Here is a 19377-nt window from a genome sequence, read left to right as displayed (position 1 = left end):
AGGGAGGCCAGAGTGGCTTTTGGTTTTGACGTGAAATTCGGTGTGAAATTCACCTCTCACTTGGCACTTGTGCCTGCATGCTTTTGCTTTTAGGATTCCCAGTGCAGCACCAATAAGCTAATTGGGAAGGGCGGTTTTGGCTTGTAGTAAGAAGGAATTGTTTGAGCAGAAATTTCAGCATAGAAAATCATAGCCCACACAGAGTCCTGAGAAATCTGAAAAGCAGCAGGCAACCTGGAACTTCACATTTCTGGAGGGAGACACAGCTGCCAAAAAGCTTTTATTTTGGGGGGGGAAAGGAGGTGTGGCTGCTGTAACATGATGACAGTGATAAATGGACTGGGAGTCCCACTTGAAATAAATTATTATCAACAGGAGTCCAAATAAAACAGGCGAAACCAAAGCAACTGCGATAGGCTGTGGGTTAATGCGGTTAAGAGCCAATGAAGCAGGATCTAAAGTAAATGTGAAAGTGGTCTGCAGCACTGGTTTCAGAGGAAACACTGAGCTATGAGTCTGCTGACACAGAGCTGGCTCTACTGAACTCTAGAGATTTTCGAAAAGGAAGCTGAAGAATATACTATTCTTAGCATTTCTCCTTTTCTGCTTTTCACTTCCATTTCATATCTGGGCAGTACTGCCTTCATCTGGAACATGTCCAAGGTGCTGCTCTTTGCATTCCCTGATAAGACCTCAGGATCTTGTACACTTGGCCTGACAAATGCATAAGGCTGTATGACAGTAATCTCCCTGCAATTCATTCGGTGAAAAATCTTCTGTTATTGCAGAATTACACAGGATTAGAAAGTTAGTGCTATTTTCTTCTTTGCAATCCAAACCTTAGCTCTAAGCTACAGTCTTTCAGCTGGTTGCTGTGCCAGATTTTGCACTGATTTTGTGGAGATGCCCTGAGGCCAGGCACACAAGCACAGCACGTTCTCTCCATGACAGCTGTAGTTGGGCAATCTGCGGTGCTTTACTTTTATATTACAGCAAAGCACAAAGTTTGAAGTGTCTAAGGATGAATCATTCACCAAGTGACAGCCAGCTGTTTACCCCCGAACCACTTTCTTTAATGATTATTTCTCAGTAGTGCTGAGAGGCCCCAGTAAACAACTTGGACCTTGTTGTGCTTAGTCCTGTACAGAAGCAGCACAAAAGGGAACATTTCTGAAAAGCTTGCAAGTACAAGATGCACAGAAAAATAAAATCAAACAGGTTGCAGTATGGAAACCAGAAATTATATTGGTCCCATGGTGGTGTATGATTTCAGCACATTTCCAGCCCAGACAGTGGTGGGTTCTTTCAAAACAGTGTGGGAAAGCTGTAGGGTGGAGTTTGAGAGGGAAGTTTGTTTTATAATTGTGTACGTTGCATTTTCAAGCTTGACAGGCAACTTGGATATAGCAAACTTGTGATGGATATCAGTTCAGTATCGTAAATCCTCAGAGCAACTCACAGATCAGGAGGTAAGGTTAGGTCATGAGCTTTTCTCATTTTTCCTCCTTGCGGAGTACTTCAGCAGCCCAGTGCTAGTACTAGGTCAAACCTTATTGGAGTCAGGGAAACGGTAATTTTTCCAGCAAGTGATTTAGTTATACAAGTCAGTGTACAAATCTGCTGATAGTGAAGATAATTCTCCTTTTCTTTCGGTGTTTGTCTGTGCAGCGGTCGTTGGCGAAGGCCCAGGCAGGCACTTGCAGCCACAGGGTTGATAAGGAAGCCAGTGTCCTGCCAACCCGCTGGGGACCCCAACCTCCCCTTGGCAGCAGTGGCTGTAAACATTTCAGCATGTTTTGAATGACAAATCCCACCAGGCTTTTAATAACAAATTGTGTATTTAGAGTAAGTCCCAGGCGCTGCGCAAACACATGAAATACTGTGTTAAAGCTGTCACTCGGGATGCTACATCCCATCCATTAAGGGCCTGTTTAGTCTTTGTTCCCGCCAGAGGCAGACGCTGATGGAAGGCAGGTCCCCCGCAATGCCCCGTGGTGCGGGACACTCACCGCCATGGCCGGGGCAGGGGAGAGGCCTTGCGGCTCTTATTACAGCCATCTCCCCCATCCCGGGCGCGGGCTGAGGGGGAAGCCCGGGCTGGCGGTGGTCGGTGCCCTCCCTGAGGGGAAAGCCCGGGCTATCGTTGGTGGTCGGTGCCCTCCCTGAGGGGGAAGCCCGGGCTGGCGCCGGTGGTCGCTGCCCTCCCCGAGGGGACCGGGACCCTCCCTCGGCCGGGCCGCGGCGCGCAGGCGCGCACCCTCGTCTTCCTTTTGCTTCCGGGACATCGGGGCGTTTCCTGTTGCTGTGGCGGCGGCTCCCGGGACCGACAGTGCAACCGGCGGCTCCCGGGGGAGTCCGGTAAGAGACCAGGGTGTCAGCGCGCCCGCCGGTGCCCCGAGCCTCGGCCCCCGGCTCCCCGCGGAGCTATCCCCTCCCGGCCGTAGCGAGCCCTCCCGGCACGGGGAGGCCCCCTTCCCAAGGCCGCGGCCCGGCGCCCACCCCGCTCCCGGTCCCTGCAGCGGGGCAGCGCCGCTCCCGGGGCTCCGCAGTGGCCGCGCTGCGGGGGATTCAACGGGCAGCCGCGGGGGGAGCCTGCCCGCCGGCCGCGGCCACCTAGCAACGTGCCGCAGCGGGCAGTTACACAACGGCGGCCTCGGGCAGCGCGGAGGGGCTGCGGAGCTCAGCCCGGGCAGCCGGTGTGTCGTCCCCTTCGTGACGATCCCCGCAGGGTTTACAGCCGTCCCGGTGTAGCGGATCAGGGCTTAATCTGGGGGACAGGACATAGCTTGAGAAGATCCAGGCTTTGTCTTAGAAACCTCTTTTAGGTGCTAAAGGAAGAGCTGAAATACTGCGATGCACTTTAGGCAGGCAAGTTGATGTTGCCTGATGTGGACCTGGTTCGCTTTATGCCACCGCTGGAGTCTGAGCATCCTTGTGCTTGTGATAACAAAATCCAGCACCTCATCATCTCAGTTGCTTGCACAGGTAGTACTGCAGCAGTGAGAGGAGTCTGGAATGTACATAAAAAGACTTTAAATGTATTAAGGAACAAAAAACCAGTGAAAACTTTCCCACAATTTTGATTACTGGCCCATTTTAATTATTCCACAGCCCTGGCATATCAGGGAGAGGAGCAGGAGATAATACCACCTTGTAGGCTTGGGTTGTGTGTGCTGGAAAGGTAAACCCTGGTAGAAGCGAGGAGCGGTGACAGGTTTTGGAGGAGGTGGAGGGAAGCAGAGAGTGATCCAAACAAACAGCTTTCAGAATGCTTCTGGTACTGTATTTGGTTTTGCTGCTCTAATAAATAAGCAAAACTCCTGAATACTGTTTGAAGATTTTGTGCTGTGGTTTTGTTACTGCAGTATCTGTGCCTTCTGTGTATAACCGAGGGAAGAAATGGCTGCTTCTCCATTCCTTCTCACTCCCCTCTTGAGAGTTTTGTAGGTGGCTTTTTTATTTGGCATAAAAAAAATGCATAGAGTTATAAGGTAATAGTTTCTCTTTGATACGGTAGAAGAAACCAACCCATGAAACACATGGCTCTCAAACAGGAGCCACCAGACATTGTGTGTTGTAGTTCCACCTAATGTTTACCTATGAAATATTTTAAATACCTTTTATGATTGTCATCGTTGCTGTTTCAGTTCTGTAGTGTTCCTGTAGAATGGGGGAAGGGTGCAGCACAAGAGATTTGAAGTGGTACTCATATTTCTTTTAGGATAACATGCTAATTTTACTTTGCATTATTTAAAAACCAGAAACATCAGTTGTTCATTTGTTTGATTTGTGTTTCTGTGCTTAAAGAGAATCCCAAGGCCACCAGAACTTGCAGTGTTGGGAATGACACAGCCCCAGCTCCCCATCCATCTGATATTTTGCAAATAAAAGCAGATACAGTCAGAAAGTAATTACGAGCTGGTTTTGGTGACAAAGAGGAGTGCTTTAACAGGAAAGCTGAAACTTGATAATTTAGTGCTGTTGCTCTCTTGCATGGTCTGTCCCTATTTCAGTGTGAAGTTATCACCCTATACCCTTTCAGTTTTCTGTTTTCTGCCTCTGTGTAATTAGGCAAGTTAGCAAAACAAGTAAACAGCAGTCACCAAAGCCACTAGGACAAAGTTAAATTTGCTCTGAGTTCCTGAAGGTACCTGACCTGGATTTACCGAATACAGAAACTTCTTCATGTTCTGCTGAAACTCCTCCTCTTTCCTGAGGAGATTTGTCACAAAATCACTCTGCTTCTTCTGGAATGCTGTGGTTTGAAATGTTTCTCAGCTGTTGTGTTGTCTATCTCTATGTATAAATTCAAATTTTATATTCTGTACTAATCATTGATAGGCAAGTTGTTTCCTTTGTCAGTTCAAAAAAGAGGAATTACCTTGTAGGGTGCAAGGGTGAGGAAAGAGGGAAGAAATTCTCTTTGATCCCTGAAGTATCAGACATTTGAAAACAGAAAAAATATCGATTTCACAAAAAAACTATTTTGACCATGGTGCTCTTCTGCTGATTGGATTTAATAGGTGGTAAATATATCCTTAGCTTTAAAATAGTGCTTGAACTTCTTGTATCAATAGAATCACTGTTAAAAGGTGTCCCTGCCTGAACTTAGCTGTTTTAAAGGGGGGTTTTAATCTGTCATTTAAAAAATGGAAAAAAAACCATAAGTGGGAGGTGGGCTGGGGGTTAGTAGTTCAGTTTTAGAATAATCATAGCATATCTGTCTGTTGTTTGTAGTTGTTTGCAAATGGCCTTTTAAGATTTATTTTATTGGGCAGTGCCATTCCAGACTAAAGGTCAGGGTCATAATACTCATAATATCTGATGAGTCATAGATTTGTCCTGGAATCCAATTCTGCAAGACATTTATAGGACATTGCCAGTGTCTGATCCAGTGGAAGATATTCCAGCTGGGGGAGAAAATGTATTTGCCTGCCCTTTTTCAGCTAGGTTCACTGCCCTCTTGCACACTGTGAATCAGTGTTATGCTTTTGGGCATTGTAATGTGTTGTCCAATAAAATACTCTTAAGTTGTAAATTGGTTTCTGTGAGCCTTTGGGAAAGCATCTCATTAATAAGGGAAGGCTTTTTATTATACCAGAGATTAATTTCACTACCCTCAGTCATGAACAGGATCTTCTATGATGTTTGTGAGTCTCTTGGTCTTAAAAATGTCTTTGGATGAGGCCCCTGTTTCAGTTAGCCTATTAGGTCATCGCTGGCACTAGCCCATGCAGAATGTTTCAGAGGCAGTGACAGTCCCTGTAGTAAGCAGATGTGGGATAATATGATGCTCCCCAAATTCTCACTTTTGACTCCAAGCCTACTGATTTAAGCCCAGAGGCAACTATGGTGGGTTTGCTTAGTTTCCGTGCTATGTGTGGCATTGATTGCTGTTGTGCCTTTAGCTCTAGTAGTGGTGGTCCTGTCCTCATCCAGTCAGGGTAGCCCAAATCCTTGGACCTTCTGGGCGTGTAGGCAGTTTAACTGGTGCTCTCAGCCCTAGCCAGAGCTATGGCCCTTCTGCATAGTCTGTGTTGAAATGAAATCCTTTGGAGGATTGTTTTCTTTCCTCACTAAATTAATCTTTTTGCAGTTCCAGTGAGTGCTTGGGGGAGGAGAGGACAGGGAAGAGGAAAGGAAGAGCCTGGATGGCAGGCCTCTGAGTTTTTAGCTTTGTCTTTCTCAGGAATACTTTCTGTGCCTCTCCAGTTTGAGACAAGCTTGCTGACATAACTGTCCATTTCATTTTTGTACCTTCCCAAATTCTTGATCTGAGTAATACCAAATGCTACCAGTTACTGATGATGCATAGAAAAAAATTTTTGTCAGTTTTGAGGTTACCAATGCTCCTTTTCTTTGGATGTCCATCTGTGTTCTCTAAGGTTAGATATTTATTATTTCTATACACCTATAACAACCCTCCACATGTATCTCTGCTCTTAATGTGTGCAGGTTCCTGTCACTTCTTTGCTGTCCTCTGGCCCTCATTCTTCACTGTTTTCTTGACCCCTGAAGTTCTCTAATACCCTGTTCAGAGAGGCTGTCCAGAAGAATAAAGAATGCAAAAAGGTCTTACAGCGAAAGGAAATCATGTTCACTAGTGTTTGAATGCTTGTTCTCGTGCCTAATTGGAGTGTACTTGGTTCAGCACTGTCTGCAAGTGTGTTGAATAAGGAAAGCTGGAGCATATTTTATAAAATGAAGTATGCTTATAAAACAGTCTGATTCTTCTTGTCAGTTTTCAAAATTCTCGTCTCTTATGTGGACAAAAAATAATGCCACCTGGAAATCATTAAGCTAATTGCATTTCAGATAGTCTGTTAGAGAACTGAGGCCTCAGATTCAGCTGCAGTTTTCTGAGGCTTTTCTGTAGCATTTTCCTGTTTTCCAGCATGTTCTCTCCTGTTGTGTAAAAAATTTTTCAACAGCATAGAAAACTAATACACAGCACTATTAGATACATCAGCTGATTAAGTGAAAAATACCTACCGAGAGTGAAACAAGCTGCTATCTTTAACAGAGCAAGTGCATTATACTAAAATTGAAATACATTAAGTTGATATCCCTATTACAGTTACCTTAAGGTACCAAAGTTTTTGAAGTAGAATTGGTCCTGCTAACCATTAATAGGAAAGGAATTATCTAATGTAATTGCTAAAGATAGGTTAATGTCAGAGAATATGAATGTCTAGTTGAAGTCTGATAAAGTGTTTATAGATAATTATGTTACACAATTCTAGGGGAACGAAGTGATTTCAAGACAAGAGGTGATGTTGCGGGGCCGCATGGGAGGGCAGTGGCTGTATGAACACTTCCCTCCATCATGGTCCTGCCCTGAAGGGGACCCGTCTGTAAGCTAGACTCGAATCCAACCCAGCTTGATGTCACAGAGACTTTTTTTCTATTTCCTTTTATGTGATGGGTTTTGCCCTACAGTTTGCTCCTTTGTCTCAGGAAGAAAGAGGTTTCCATTGTCAGCTAGTTGTTTGTTGTTGTGGCATGTCTTTTAACAAGCTCTTCATTTTCTGGTGATAGGTAGAGGCCTTGTCAATTCTGAAATAGCTAATATATTGGTTATTCTCTGCATAGTTTTAGCAAGTGAATAATTTTGATACATTTTTATCATATGCTCGCAGAAGCATGTACATTTGAAATTACATATAGTGCCTTTTGTTTTGTTGCGTGGGGTGTGGTAGTGGAAGAAATATCACAAATAAGAGAGCAGTTATAGAAGGTGATTGGTTTTGTGAAATTTTTTGTGTGGCTGGCACTCAAAGTGCAGTATTTTGCTTTTATTTCCCTCACTTGAGGAAGCTGCGTGACATCTGAGTGTCTTTTGGGCCTCTGCACTCAGTTTTTTTTTCAGTCCTGTTTTTATACCTTTATTAATTTATTTGTATTTAAGGCCAAGTAAGCATTTTGCTGCTCCTGTTCTCAGAGTTTTACTGTAATTATGGAAAACATTTATAAGTGAGTATTGCTCTACATCAGCCAGGAGCCTTAAAACAGATCACCAGTCTTGGCGCCAGGCGTGGGTGATAGTTCTGTTTGGAGGAAGAAACTGTAAATAATTTTTCCTCTGTGCTTTAAACATAAACAGGCTTTTCTCTAGCAGATACGGTGTTCATCTTCCCAGTTTTGTTCTATTTCTTTTCTAACATGCATGCCTGAAATACATGGGAAGAAACAAATCCTGGTTTCCTTTACAGTCTAGGTTGCTGGTGTCCAGCTTCTGCTTTGGAGAAAGATCTTATTTTACAGATGGACAGACAGAAAGACTGCAGAAAATATTTAATGTTGCCAGTTGTCATCCTGTTTTCTCAAGCAGTCATTATTATAAGGGAAAAAATGGATTTTACTATACTGTTCATGGTGTTATGCCTTGGGTGAAAAAGAGCTGCTTTAGTTCCTTTATCTGGAAACAGTTCCTTTGTGAAGCTCGGAAAGCGGCAGTGCTCTGATGGTGGTAATACTCTGATGATTCTGTGGTGCATTTTGACTGTAGTTACTTTAGTTCCTACTAATTATGCAGAAAGGCAGCTATTCCTGTGGAGCCAAGTAAACCTTCCTGAATGGTATCAATTTTGAACTGAAAGATGTGGAAATAACCTTTGCAAATCTGAGGAAAACTGCTCTGGTTGAGCGGAGGTTAGGCAGAATACTGTTAGTGCATTCGATAGTGTCTCTTTGTGCTTGCATGTGTGAATTGCACTACCAGTGATTCTGAGTCTTTTTGAAAGAACTTGAGTATTTGCTGTAAAGTCAAGAACAGAACGTGCACAACAAGGATGCTTGCTGAAACACCTGAGCTTACTCTGCATCTCTTCCAAAATTAAGATCTTTTGTGTGTCACTCTTCCCTAGATGAGAATGGCAAGAATAATTTAAGTTAAAGCCCCTTTTTGTTGTGCCTGTTTCAGATTGTGCGGTGAATGTCCATAAGAACTGCAAGACTTTACTGGCTGAATGCAGCAGCATCAGACCCAAGGTAGGTTCTAAAATGTGCTCTTCTTCTATAAAAACAGTGCTTGCCATAGTAAGCTTAATTTAGTGCAAATATTTTAGTTTACATCAGGACAGAATCTTGCCCTACATCTTCAAGACATTGAATAGTTATTAACTTGTCATTATAGTAATTTATGACAACGTACGTAGGGAAAATAGTGAAACATTTTATTGCTGTACTGAAAATTACTTACCATTGCTTGAGTCTGTCAGAACTGTGACTAATCCTTTTAGGAATGCTCAAACCCATCATTTTTGGGGGGAACATAATTGAATTACATGGTACCTCTGAATTTTATGCTGCTATACTTTAATAGGTTGTGCCATCTCAAAGCTAATGGAAGAGTGTGAGGGGTGGAGGGGAATTTGGTTATAACAGTTACATATTATTTATAAGCTAGGCAATGCAGAATAAGTGATTTCATTTTTGAACTGTGATGAACTTTGTCTTGCTAAGCTGTTCATTTTTATCTGTGTCACTGTGGTGCCTGTGACTGCATGTAAGGTCACAGGCTGGTTTCAGATAGCTGTCTATCTGTCGGTTTCTTTGTTCTGGTATTGGTTTTGAAAATCATTTCCTCCTCCTGATAACTAATTACACTTGAGGGAGTTTTACTTTGTTTTAACCTGCAAGTGTTGATGATTTCAGAGACTGATAGCAGATTAGGGAGTACTGTGAGGGAGAGAAGAGAGAGCAGAACAGCTCAAACCTGGGCAATTAGAGGTTAGAGGAAGTGCTTTCAGCCATTGGTGATTTAGAATGTAACACTTTTGAGGGCAGAAATATTCTTGTGGGGGTTTTGATGTATAGCTTTAAACTTCTTAAGACATTGTGCATTTTCCTTTTAAACCAAAAAATTCACTTGCTGTGATGCTTTTGTTTCCGCTCTTTACCATGTCCCAAATTTTCGTGGTTGAATCAGCCCTGACAAACCACTCCTGAAGAGAGTAGCACAAAATTGTATGAGGAATGAAGTCAGAAAGTAGATCCTCAAAGTGAAGCAAGACTCCCCAAAAGCCATTTGTCACAGACTGTTTTACTTATGTAATTTCTTTGCATCTTTGATAAATTCTAGTTCAATGAATTGTAACTTCCTGGTGTTGCAAGAATGAGAAAGTTGTACAGATTACCGAAGATGCCATTTTAAAGAAGCAATCTCAATTTTTTGTTGAAATTGGCTGGGTTTAGTTAGTATTGCTGTAAACAAAGTGTAGGTGAAGACTGTCTTCGTAAAGGGTTTGCTTTCATTTAATAAATTATTTATTATCATAGATGTAATTCAGCTGTGACTTCAGTTTTGGTTCTATATCAGTCTGATTTATACTTGATGGCATTTTTATACAAAGTGTTAATGTCTATATGCCATTCTTCTGGAATGTGAAAAAAATCAAAAACTGTTACTGTGTCAAATCTTTTATACTTTCGGTATACAGCTTCACTTACAGTTAGTACTATATGGTAGGAAAAATATGATTCATTTTGGACTGGAAGTTTGGTCTGTATGTGTAAGAATATTGTATTTTTTCCTATAGCAGAAAGATTTTCAGCACAGACCTTCTGGATCTCCACAGAGTTCGCCCCAGTGTATTTCCCCAGGTTTGTACTAAAGAATGATTTCTGTGCTCAAGGCTTATCTGTTCAATTGTGTTTTTTTCTTTAATATGTTTTAAAGGCTATACACAGTGTGTTATTGAAGTATAGAAAAGGTCTCTTTTAATAAGAAGGCTTCATTTTTTTTTCTATTGGGAATGGCTTAGAGGCTCCTAGCAATCTCCTGTGTGTTTTTATCTTTTTATTTTTCTTTATACCTTCTTGCTGTGTAACCTCAAAATATCATGGTGAAAAGGGATCAATAAGCTAGTTTTTCATTGATTGTCTATTCTCTGGCCTCTGAAAAGACTAGAACTGTGAACTTTGTTTTACATCAGATTTTCATAATTGTCTATTTAAAACTTGCCTGCAGCTAGTGGTTGCTAGAAATCTCTAAGACAAGCTGGCACTAATGGTCTGAACATAAATCTTTGTTGAAACAAAGTGGGAAAAGGGATCTGGGAGGAAAGAAAAACCCAAAAATGAACAGCTTTATTACAGCATAGGCTTTGAAATAGCTTTTTGCTACTGGAAATGACCATCATGGTCACAGGTGTATAATTTAAATGGTGTTTTAATTTGTAGATGTTACAAGGTCTGCATTAATAGAACAGGCTTTTTGGCTCTCCGGTGACTGACCGTAACTAGAGCAGAATTATTTTCTGCCTTGCATTTGGTCTGTTTGGTTGCTTTGATGGATGTAAGAAAGTTGATGTGAATGTCTGAGTATTACTATGTGTCTTTCATGTGTTTTTGTTAGGTATTTGACTTCCATTGCAAAGGTGTACTTTCTTATGAAATGATTCTTACCAAGAGGTAGCACAAAGGGAGTAATTGTTATGAGAAGATAAGTGGCTGTTTGTGTTACCATGAATGGTTTTCTGCATTTAGTAGAAATTGCAGAGACTGAAATAGGAAACAGTAAGGAATAATGAAAATAGGAAAAGTTGGCTGTAGGGCTTGTCGTTGAAACATCTCTGTGGTATACAGTCTGGTCTGGTGTGATAGGTTAACAATGATCAATATGGTCTCTCAGCAGTGTGCAGACAGTGCTAATTGAACTCAGAAAATGGCTTTTTGTTGGTGCAGACTCTGCTAGGCAGCCAGTATTTATTTTCCGTAGTCAAAAGCAGAAGCTGGAAATTAAAGGAACAGCTAATAGCGTGAGCATTGTATGTCTTTACCCACCCACTACAGACTGCAGTGCACAGCAAAAAAAAAAAAGCCAGAGGTATTGTATCAATTTAAAAGAGAAACACATTTTTAACATGTGGTGTTTGTATGTATGTGTCCCATCCCTCTCCCCATGTATTGCCTCTGGAGATTTTTAGATTTGGCCTACCATTGTGAAACAGAACTTTGTTCTTGGCTTTTGGAGCACAGAAGGAGAACCTGATGGCTAGTGATTTCAATACTTTCCCAAATGGAAACGGGAGAACATTTATCGCCAAGCCTTTGTTTAGGAAACCTGCCTTTACAAATCTTGCTAATATCTGATTAGTCTCCTCTTTCAGGACAGTGGGCTTGGGTCTCATCACTTGGAGATAGTGGAAGAGGACTCAGTTTACCTAGTTTGTTGTAGACTGAGAATGTGCGTGTGCGTAGCCAGATTTCAAACCCAAACAGGTTTTGGGAAAGGTATTTCCAGCAAGAAAAGATGTGGTGATACAATTTCTATTATATGTCATTGATGAAACCTCCCCTGCAGCTCTAATACAATTCTAGTCAACTGTTTCAAGGAAGATGAAATGAGAGACAAGCAGATGTAGAGTATGGGATATCAAGAAATGTGGAAAAACCTGTTTCATAAGAAACATGAATATCTTGATTTAGCTGTGTTTTATTGAGCAAGGCAGAAGTAGAGTGAGAGAGAATTGTTAGCGGAGGTATGCCAAGGAGTGCAGACTAAGAAAGGGGGAACTTCTGGGGATGGGTAGACACCAGTGTTTTTACAGGAATAGTTGTAAATTGGTGATGCGTCACCTTGGCTGGGAACTGAGGACTATCTGAGCTGCTGCAACAGCCTGGTCCTGAAGCAGCCTCTCAGACCCAGTACAAAAGGAAGAGTTGCATCTGGGTGTTAAGGCAAAGCTTGCTTGCAATGGCAGAGCCCTGGGTCCAGGGATCCATGAGATCTCTTCCACTCCCGTGTCCTTAAAAGCACTTTGAAAAAAGGGTAGCTGCAGACCTTGTTAGTGATAAGTTTTAAAGATTGTCTGGCTGATTCTTCATCTTTGACTTCTCTGAAGTTTCCTTTTTAAAAGGATGTATTTTGTCTCCTGTTCCTTATCATTTATTACAGACATTAGTGCTAAATAATTATTTTTTTATATCCATTTTTTATAACTCTATTACAGGCTTCCATGTATTGTGTAATAGTGATTAAAGTTTTAAATATCTTTCCAGTTCACAGTCTGTCTAGATTTAAAAAGCATTAAAAAGCTGCAGTATTAAAATTAAATTTAGCTCTGGTATCTATTATGTTCAGTGTGTGTGCATGCAGATATAAATCACTGTGTAGCAATAAGCATTGCAAAGAACTTGTGGGTTTTATGTGATCTCAGATTTTTCTTGTTTGCCATGAAATGTTCTGTGCCCTTATACGGTAGGGTGTGAATAATTGTGTGTAGGTTCTGGTGTTTTACTAAAGGAGAAGATACTTTGCAATTTCCACACTAAATGGGCACAGTAGGGACCAATTTCCTGCACTTCAGACCTGCTGATTTAGCCAATACAGTAAGTTAAGTGGCAGCTTTACATTTCTAGAAGGATCACAGGTAGTATAAAAACAGTGCATCTCTGGGGCCACTTTACTGTGCCAAGTCTGAGGGCAGCCAGTAGTGAGCATGGGGAATACAAATTCAAAAAGCAGCGGCAGAAGCAATACAATTCCAGCTCATCCTGAGCTGTCTTTTTGTGGTTCCTTTTCAAGAAAATGGAATGAGAATGTTTTTTTGGACAACGAGCTTTTGACATCCAAGATCCTGTCTGTTCTCCGTCCACATTCAGAGAGAGGTTTGAGAGCAGGCGATCTGCAGTGTACACCTCATTTTCTGAGTACCAATTCAATTTTTGCCTCTCTAGCCACTTCTTTGAAAGAGCAGCCCCGAAGTCTTCTCCTGGGACCGGATGGCACCCCAGTACTGTCGCGGAATCTCGGTATGACTATCACCCAAAGAGGAAATTCTCAGTCTTCATTGAATACTGCTGGAGCCATTAATAAATTTGGGTAAGTAAACTGCTTCTCTTCTATTTCACTAGCTTTTCCTGTCCCCCGCCCCCGGCAATGTGAAACAAAAAACAGTTACAGAACTAAAGCAAGAACTCACGTTGGTTTTCAAGCTCAGAAAAGATTTATTGAGCTTTTAATGCTGAAATTAATTTCCCTGAACAGTAAGCTTTTTTCTGTTGCTTAAATCACCTTGTCTGTAGTCCCTCTGTACTATGAAACAAAAGATATCCTATCAAATAGGGCAGTATTTGAGTACCTCTGTCTACATTATGGCTTTTGTGGGTATATTTGTCTTTAGACTTGTGGAAATTCAGAAATGTCTTCTAAGTTCAGTTATTCTAGGTTGTGCTAGTTCTGACCAGTGTAGGAGACAGCAGTGTTTTAAATTGCAGGATACTATGATTAAAATAGTAGACTGATTCAAAGCTGTCTGCTGTTTTAAGTAGTAGTTTACTTTTTATGTGCCACAGTTATGCTTCCTTCGTAGTGAAAGTGCCCTTTGTACTCTGAACTGGCTATGGCTTGTCACCAGGTGATGTCTTTTTAAAATGTCATACTAGAAGTTGCATACTTGCTCATGCTGCTCTAATTAAAACTGTAATATTTCGGTGGTGGAGTTGCTAAATTGATTTGACTGTTTAAAATTTGAGTGCAACAGTAGTTTTTATATATTTAAAGTTAATTTCACTGTAATTTAGGAAAAATGCTTGTTAAAGTAGTTGGATTTTTATTTTTTTTTTTGTCAAGCAGCTTAAAAATAACGTTCTGTTTTGGTCCCTTGGTCTAATTTCTTTGGCCATTTAGACTAATTTCAGGAGACATGGATGAAGGGGATTCAGTGTTTATAAAATTTAAGCAGACTTCAGATGACGTTGTCTCGCTTGCACCTTCAACAGCAGACTCCGTTTTTCTGGAAGGTATGGAATTTTCTGTGCTTTTCAGGATTTTTATTCAATTTCTGACACAGTCTTAAAGCAGCATTGAAATGTCTTTACCCTTGTTGTTGTTAATGATGATAATGAGGGATACGGTGGGAAACAACAATAATTGAAATTGAATGTGCTTTTGGTCTAGATGCATATTCTGTATCCCTCCGAAGTGAAATAGAAACAGATGCTCATGAGTTTGAGGCAGAGTCCTGGAGTGTTGCAGTGGAACAGTCTTATGCAAAAAGGCAAAAGAAAGATGTTATAAAAAGGCAAGATGTCATTTATGGTAAGAGTATTTGTTATTCTTATAACTTTTTCTATTTCATAGTGCCAGTGTTTTGAAACAAAGCAGAAATCATTTTTACTGGCTCCCATTTTGACTTGTGCTTGGAAACTAAAAATGAGTGAAGATTTTCAAGTCTGTTTACCTGTGTTAGTGTGCATAAGTCGTCTTGTTAATGATTTAAAGCAACCCATAGTTTTCAGTATGCCTGTGTCAGCAGCAAAGCCCAGCTATACAATTAGGGAATAGCTCAACTGCAGCTGGGAGATGTCATTAAATGAGTAGGGTCCATCCCTGTTTGGCTGGGAGATTAACAGGGCAAATTTAGGAGCTTCACATCAGCGATGCAGATTGTGGTGAAGAAGAAGGTGGTGCAAAAGATGGTGGCTTTTGGAGTCTGCTCTTCTACATCTCACTAGTCACTGCGCAGCATATAAATGACTTCTGATTATTTTTTTATTATTATTATTATTTCCCCTTGCCCAGAACTAATGCAGACTGAAATGCACCATGTTAGGACACTGAAAATAATGCTGAAGGTATACTCCAAAGCCATGAGAGAGGAACTGCAGTTCCCAAATGCAGTTATCAACAAGCTCTTCCCCTGTGTGGATGAGCTGTTGGAGATGCATGGGCAATTTCTGCTCCAATTAAAGGAGCGACGAAGGGAATCCTTGGAAGAAGGCAGTGACCAAAATTATATAATCCAGAACATTGGAGACCTCTTGGTAAAACAGGTATGAATTAAATTCTACTAATGTTGTTGACACTATTTAATTTCTAAAAAGCTAACTGTAAGGTTAAAGTTATGTAAACGTTGATTTAGTACTGGGTTTAAGATGATCTTCGCAGTGTAATGTGTGAGCACAACTCCCAGGAACACATGGTCACAGATAATGTGAGATGTTCATTAAGTGTTCTTTAGGCATGTGTGTATGCATGCTGTGGGATATGTCTGCAGATGGCTTGGTTCTGTCTTTGGTCTGTTTCAAAAGTAAAGTAATGCATTCCTGGAGCCATGTCAATGCCTGGTGTCCATGGCTTTCCTGCATTTAATGCCGAGCTTCTTGGTTCTGACCTTTTAAAAATGCCGTAAAGATCCTTTGAAGTCATTACAGCTTTAGCACCCATTCTGGTATGGAGTGGATGCAACAGTTTCTTTCATATATCATGACAATTTTTGACCTTTCACCTTTTACAGTCCCTCAGTCTTTTTAAATGCAGAGGCCCAGAAATCCTTTTAAAAACTCTCATAATGACAACCATCATTTAATGTTTGGTGATCTTGTGGTATTCCAAGCTCTCAGATGTCACACTGCATAAATCTCTCGTTTCTGGTACAGAAGAAATTGAAATATCGAAGAAATGTCTCAGAAATCAGTTACCATAAAACCATGTTAAACCTGGGTCTTGCAGTGGAGGTAGCTTTGCTCATAGTTGTTCATGTCTTTCATTCTTATGTTTCCAATTAGTTTTCAGGTGAAAATGGGGAGAGAATGAAAGAAAAATACGGTGTGTTCTGTTGTGGACACAATGAAGCTGTTAGTCACTATAAAGACCTGCTCCAAAGCAATAAGAAGTTCCAAAACTTAATAAAGGTAAACAACAACCAGAAGTCTACCGTTCTGACTGTCCATAATATACTTGACTAATTCAGGTTTTATTTTTTACTTAAAAGATTCCTTAAATTTGAATGAGCAGGGTTAGAGTCATGTTGTCATTATTTGATGAGTTGTTAGCTTCTTATATTTTATGACTTTTGAACTGTTTGGACACAAAGCCACGATTAGCAGGTGTTACATTTGAGGCAGGCTCTTAAGAGCACAGAGGACTGGGGAACAGTATTTTTTCTATTCATGGCTCTATCACTGACAGCCCTGCTGTGTGGCCGTCTTTGTAAATTGGCTTGATAATAAATAAAATCAATGATAAATGCTGTTGATGAACTACTATAGAAAAAGCAGGTACTCTTCAGCCAAGTTTTACCCACTACGTCGTCTTTCCAAAACCAGAGGATTGGCTCCAGGGTGGTTTGTTTGTCTGCTGCACACTGTAATGTGCAATTAATAGGAAGGACTGGAAAGACACAGCCTAAGTGAAGCCTGTAACCTGAATCTCAGATGGCATGGCACAGTCCTAAGTATTCTCATTTTCCAGTCATCAGTAAGTGATACTGTGTGAACTTTCCAACATAGTTCTATACTTACAGCTTCTCTTAACTAGTTGTCTTTAAAAGTGAGAACACTTTACTTTCAAGTAACTAAGTGGCCAGAGTTTTAAAATATATAGCTCCAGTATTTGTAAAGAAAGATCTTGGTACTGCATTCTGCTGCCAGGTTTGTGCTCTACTAGCAGTCAGACTAGTGGGATTCTGATGCTTTACAGTCTTCCCTTTCTAAACAGAAATGTATCTATGTAGATCAGCCTGCTGTGGTAAAATAAACACTTAGCTTATTCATTATTGACCTAATTTGGCTGTTAGGTCAGGTTTTAGAAATATAGTACTTCTCTGTATATGTAGGGACTAGTCACATTATGAAAGGCAATCAGTTAGGAAATAGGCCGTTAGATTTGGAACTTGCTCTGCTTGGCTCCAGGTTTAGTTCAACCATAATAATACCTAAAATATTTTCCAGTGATAAAAGCAAATTTTAATGTTATCAGGAGTTTTGCTTTAGTAAAAGAGTGCAGCTAATTTTGTGGTGCTATGCCTAAATGTACAAAAATGTTTTGAGACACAAGATGTGTGAATGGAGAGGTGAGAGAGTTAGAGCAATGTATACAATGGATGTGATGAGTCTGTCTTGTTTTCTAGAAAATCGGCAACTGCTCCATTGTGAGGAGACTTGGTGTTCAGGAGTGTATCCTTCTAGTTACACAGCGCATCACCAAATATCCAGTCTTGGTGGAACGTATTATTCAGAATACAGAAGGTAGGTTGTTTAACTTTTCCCAGAAGCCTCACAGTTGCCTGCCAGTTCTTTTTCTCCCATATTTTGAGTGTTCGTTCCTCAGACAAGGAGGGACAGGCTGTTACTGCCTTACACCTGGCTTTCTCACTTCTTTGTTAGCTGAAGATGCTGTTCTAGATGCAGATCCAGATCAGTCTCACCTCATCAAAGGGTCAAAAGCAGCATTCAGTTTCAAGTCTGCAACCACAAAACCATAGTAGGTTAAGCCTGTCAGTTCATTAGAGATTTAGAGCTTTAGGGTGTTTTATTTTATTTTATTTTAGAACTTCAGCTCTTAAGAAATACTGTTAGATATTCATTACGGATCCTTCATGTTAAAATATGTTTGGGTGGTTTGTATCTTGCATTCCAGAGTTGAAAATGTGACTGACTGCTACTCTTTTCTCTTAGCTGGAACTAGAGATTATGAAGAGCTGATTCAGGCCCTTAGTTTAATTAAGGACACAATCACTCATGTAGATGCCATGGTAAATGAGTGCGAGAAGGGGCAGCGCCTTAAAGAAATTATGCATAAAATGGAGCTAAAATCATCTGGAAAATGCAAAAATGGACTTTTCTTCCGCAAGGATGACATGGGACAGAGGCGGCTTCTGCTGGATGGGATGCTGTACTGGAAAGCTGCATCAGGACGACTCAAAGGTAAAGAAAGGACCAGTAAGAGAAAAAGTACAGTGGGGAAACAACTTTTTATTTATTGGCTTTTTTAAGTAACTTTATTACTGATCAATTGAGTATAAAATAAGACGAGAATAACCTGCCTGTTTAATAGGATATTGGAGGAAATAGCACTTGTTCTATTCTTGGCTTGTCCAATAAGCATCTCTATAATGGTGCATGATAAGTTCCTTATGCTGTTTGCTGATTATCTGCCTGATCTGCTTTCCAATTCAAGAGGGAGGTCTTTAGATAGATGACAAAGCTTTGAGTCATACCAACTTAGTCTCCTGTGGAAAGGCATTATCTTGTGCGAGCTCTGGTTCACACTTTGAAAAAATTGTGTTGTGTCGACCCCATGACACCTTCATTCTGCATAATGTCTGTTTTGCCAGAAAATCAAAACAGTGTCTGCCAGTGAATGTTTTAACAGCTTCATTGCTCAAGTATTCAAGGAGAAGCTTCAATGGCACACAAAATGCAGCCAAGAGTAGGTAGTACTGTGAATGGCTGCAGTTCCAGAAAAATCTGCTGTTGAGGGAGACGTGTAGCCTCACGAGTGTTTGAGTCAATGCATAGGATGCCTATGTAGGTGTTCTCAAGCTTTAATTCCACTCCATTTGTATTGTGCTGGTTCTGCACTACAATCTGTCTGTGGACAGCGCAAGTGGAAGGCAGTAGTAGACCCAATATTGCAAATGTTGACGTGCTATTCCCTGACTCACAGGAAATTTAAGTCGAGATTTTTTGAGTCTGGAGCAGTCTTTCTGCTTTAAAACCTGACCTGCTTCTCCCTCCCTGGCTTTTGTTTTTTCTCTGTTGTTACTGTAGATATTCTGGCAGTCCTGTTAACTGATGTACTGTTGCTCTTACAAGAAAAGGACCAAAAATATACATTTGCATCAGTGGTAAGTATCGTTCTCCTTGTTTAATACATTCACTTAGAGTATTTATGAAAGTGATAATAATTACAGAAGAAATACAGTTAAGAGATGTCAGATACTTGTTGTGGTACGTTCAGAAGGAAAATTAAGTTAACAAACCAGACAACTATTATAATAGAATCACTTTTTCTGAAGTAATTCTGGTACACGTTGAATCCCTCCCACTATTTCTTAGTGCAAAATAGTGTTCCCTTGCATCAGCTGGTTCTAGCTGCCATGTCTGCAGTTTTTTGATGCCCTGCACATGTTCTGAGGTTCACTGCTT

The 19377-nt window shown here is 40.8% G+C and overlaps 1 protein-coding gene across 6 annotated transcripts in view; it reads left to right on the top strand.

Annotated features, from left to right (window-relative positions):
• The window catches only part of ARHGEF18 (Rho/Rac guanine nucleotide exchange factor 18), a 52047-nt gene that overhangs the window by 17501 nt on the left and 15169 nt on the right, over nucleotides 1–19377 (top strand). For 5 of the 6 annotated variants that reach the window (XM_040590821.1, XM_040590819.1, XM_040590820.1 and 2 more), the window contains 10 exons: nucleotides 8423–8490; nucleotides 10041–10104; nucleotides 13183–13327; nucleotides 14135–14247; nucleotides 14405–14545; nucleotides 15029–15279; nucleotides 16015–16140; nucleotides 17358–17475; nucleotides 17905–18153; nucleotides 19000–19076. In XM_040590821.1, coding sequence (XP_040446755.1) covers nucleotides 8423–8490; nucleotides 10041–10104; nucleotides 13183–13327; nucleotides 14135–14247; nucleotides 14405–14545; nucleotides 15029–15279; nucleotides 16015–16140; nucleotides 17358–17475; nucleotides 17905–18153; nucleotides 19000–19076 — 1352 coding nt within the window. The remainder of the gene's footprint in view (nucleotides 1–8422; nucleotides 8491–10040; nucleotides 10105–13182; nucleotides 13328–14134; nucleotides 14248–14404; nucleotides 14546–15028; nucleotides 15280–16014; nucleotides 16141–17357; nucleotides 17476–17904; nucleotides 18154–18999; nucleotides 19077–19377) is intronic. The other variant, XM_040590818.1, reaches the window with a different exon arrangement.

This window comes from Falco naumanni, chromosome 4 (assembly GCF_017639655.2).
Source record: "Falco naumanni isolate bFalNau1 chromosome 4, bFalNau1.pat, whole genome shotgun sequence".
In the NCBI taxonomy this organism is placed as follows: Eukaryota; Metazoa; Chordata; class Aves; order Falconiformes; family Falconidae; genus Falco; species Falco naumanni.
This window is presented reverse-complemented; position numbering and strand designations above follow the sequence as displayed.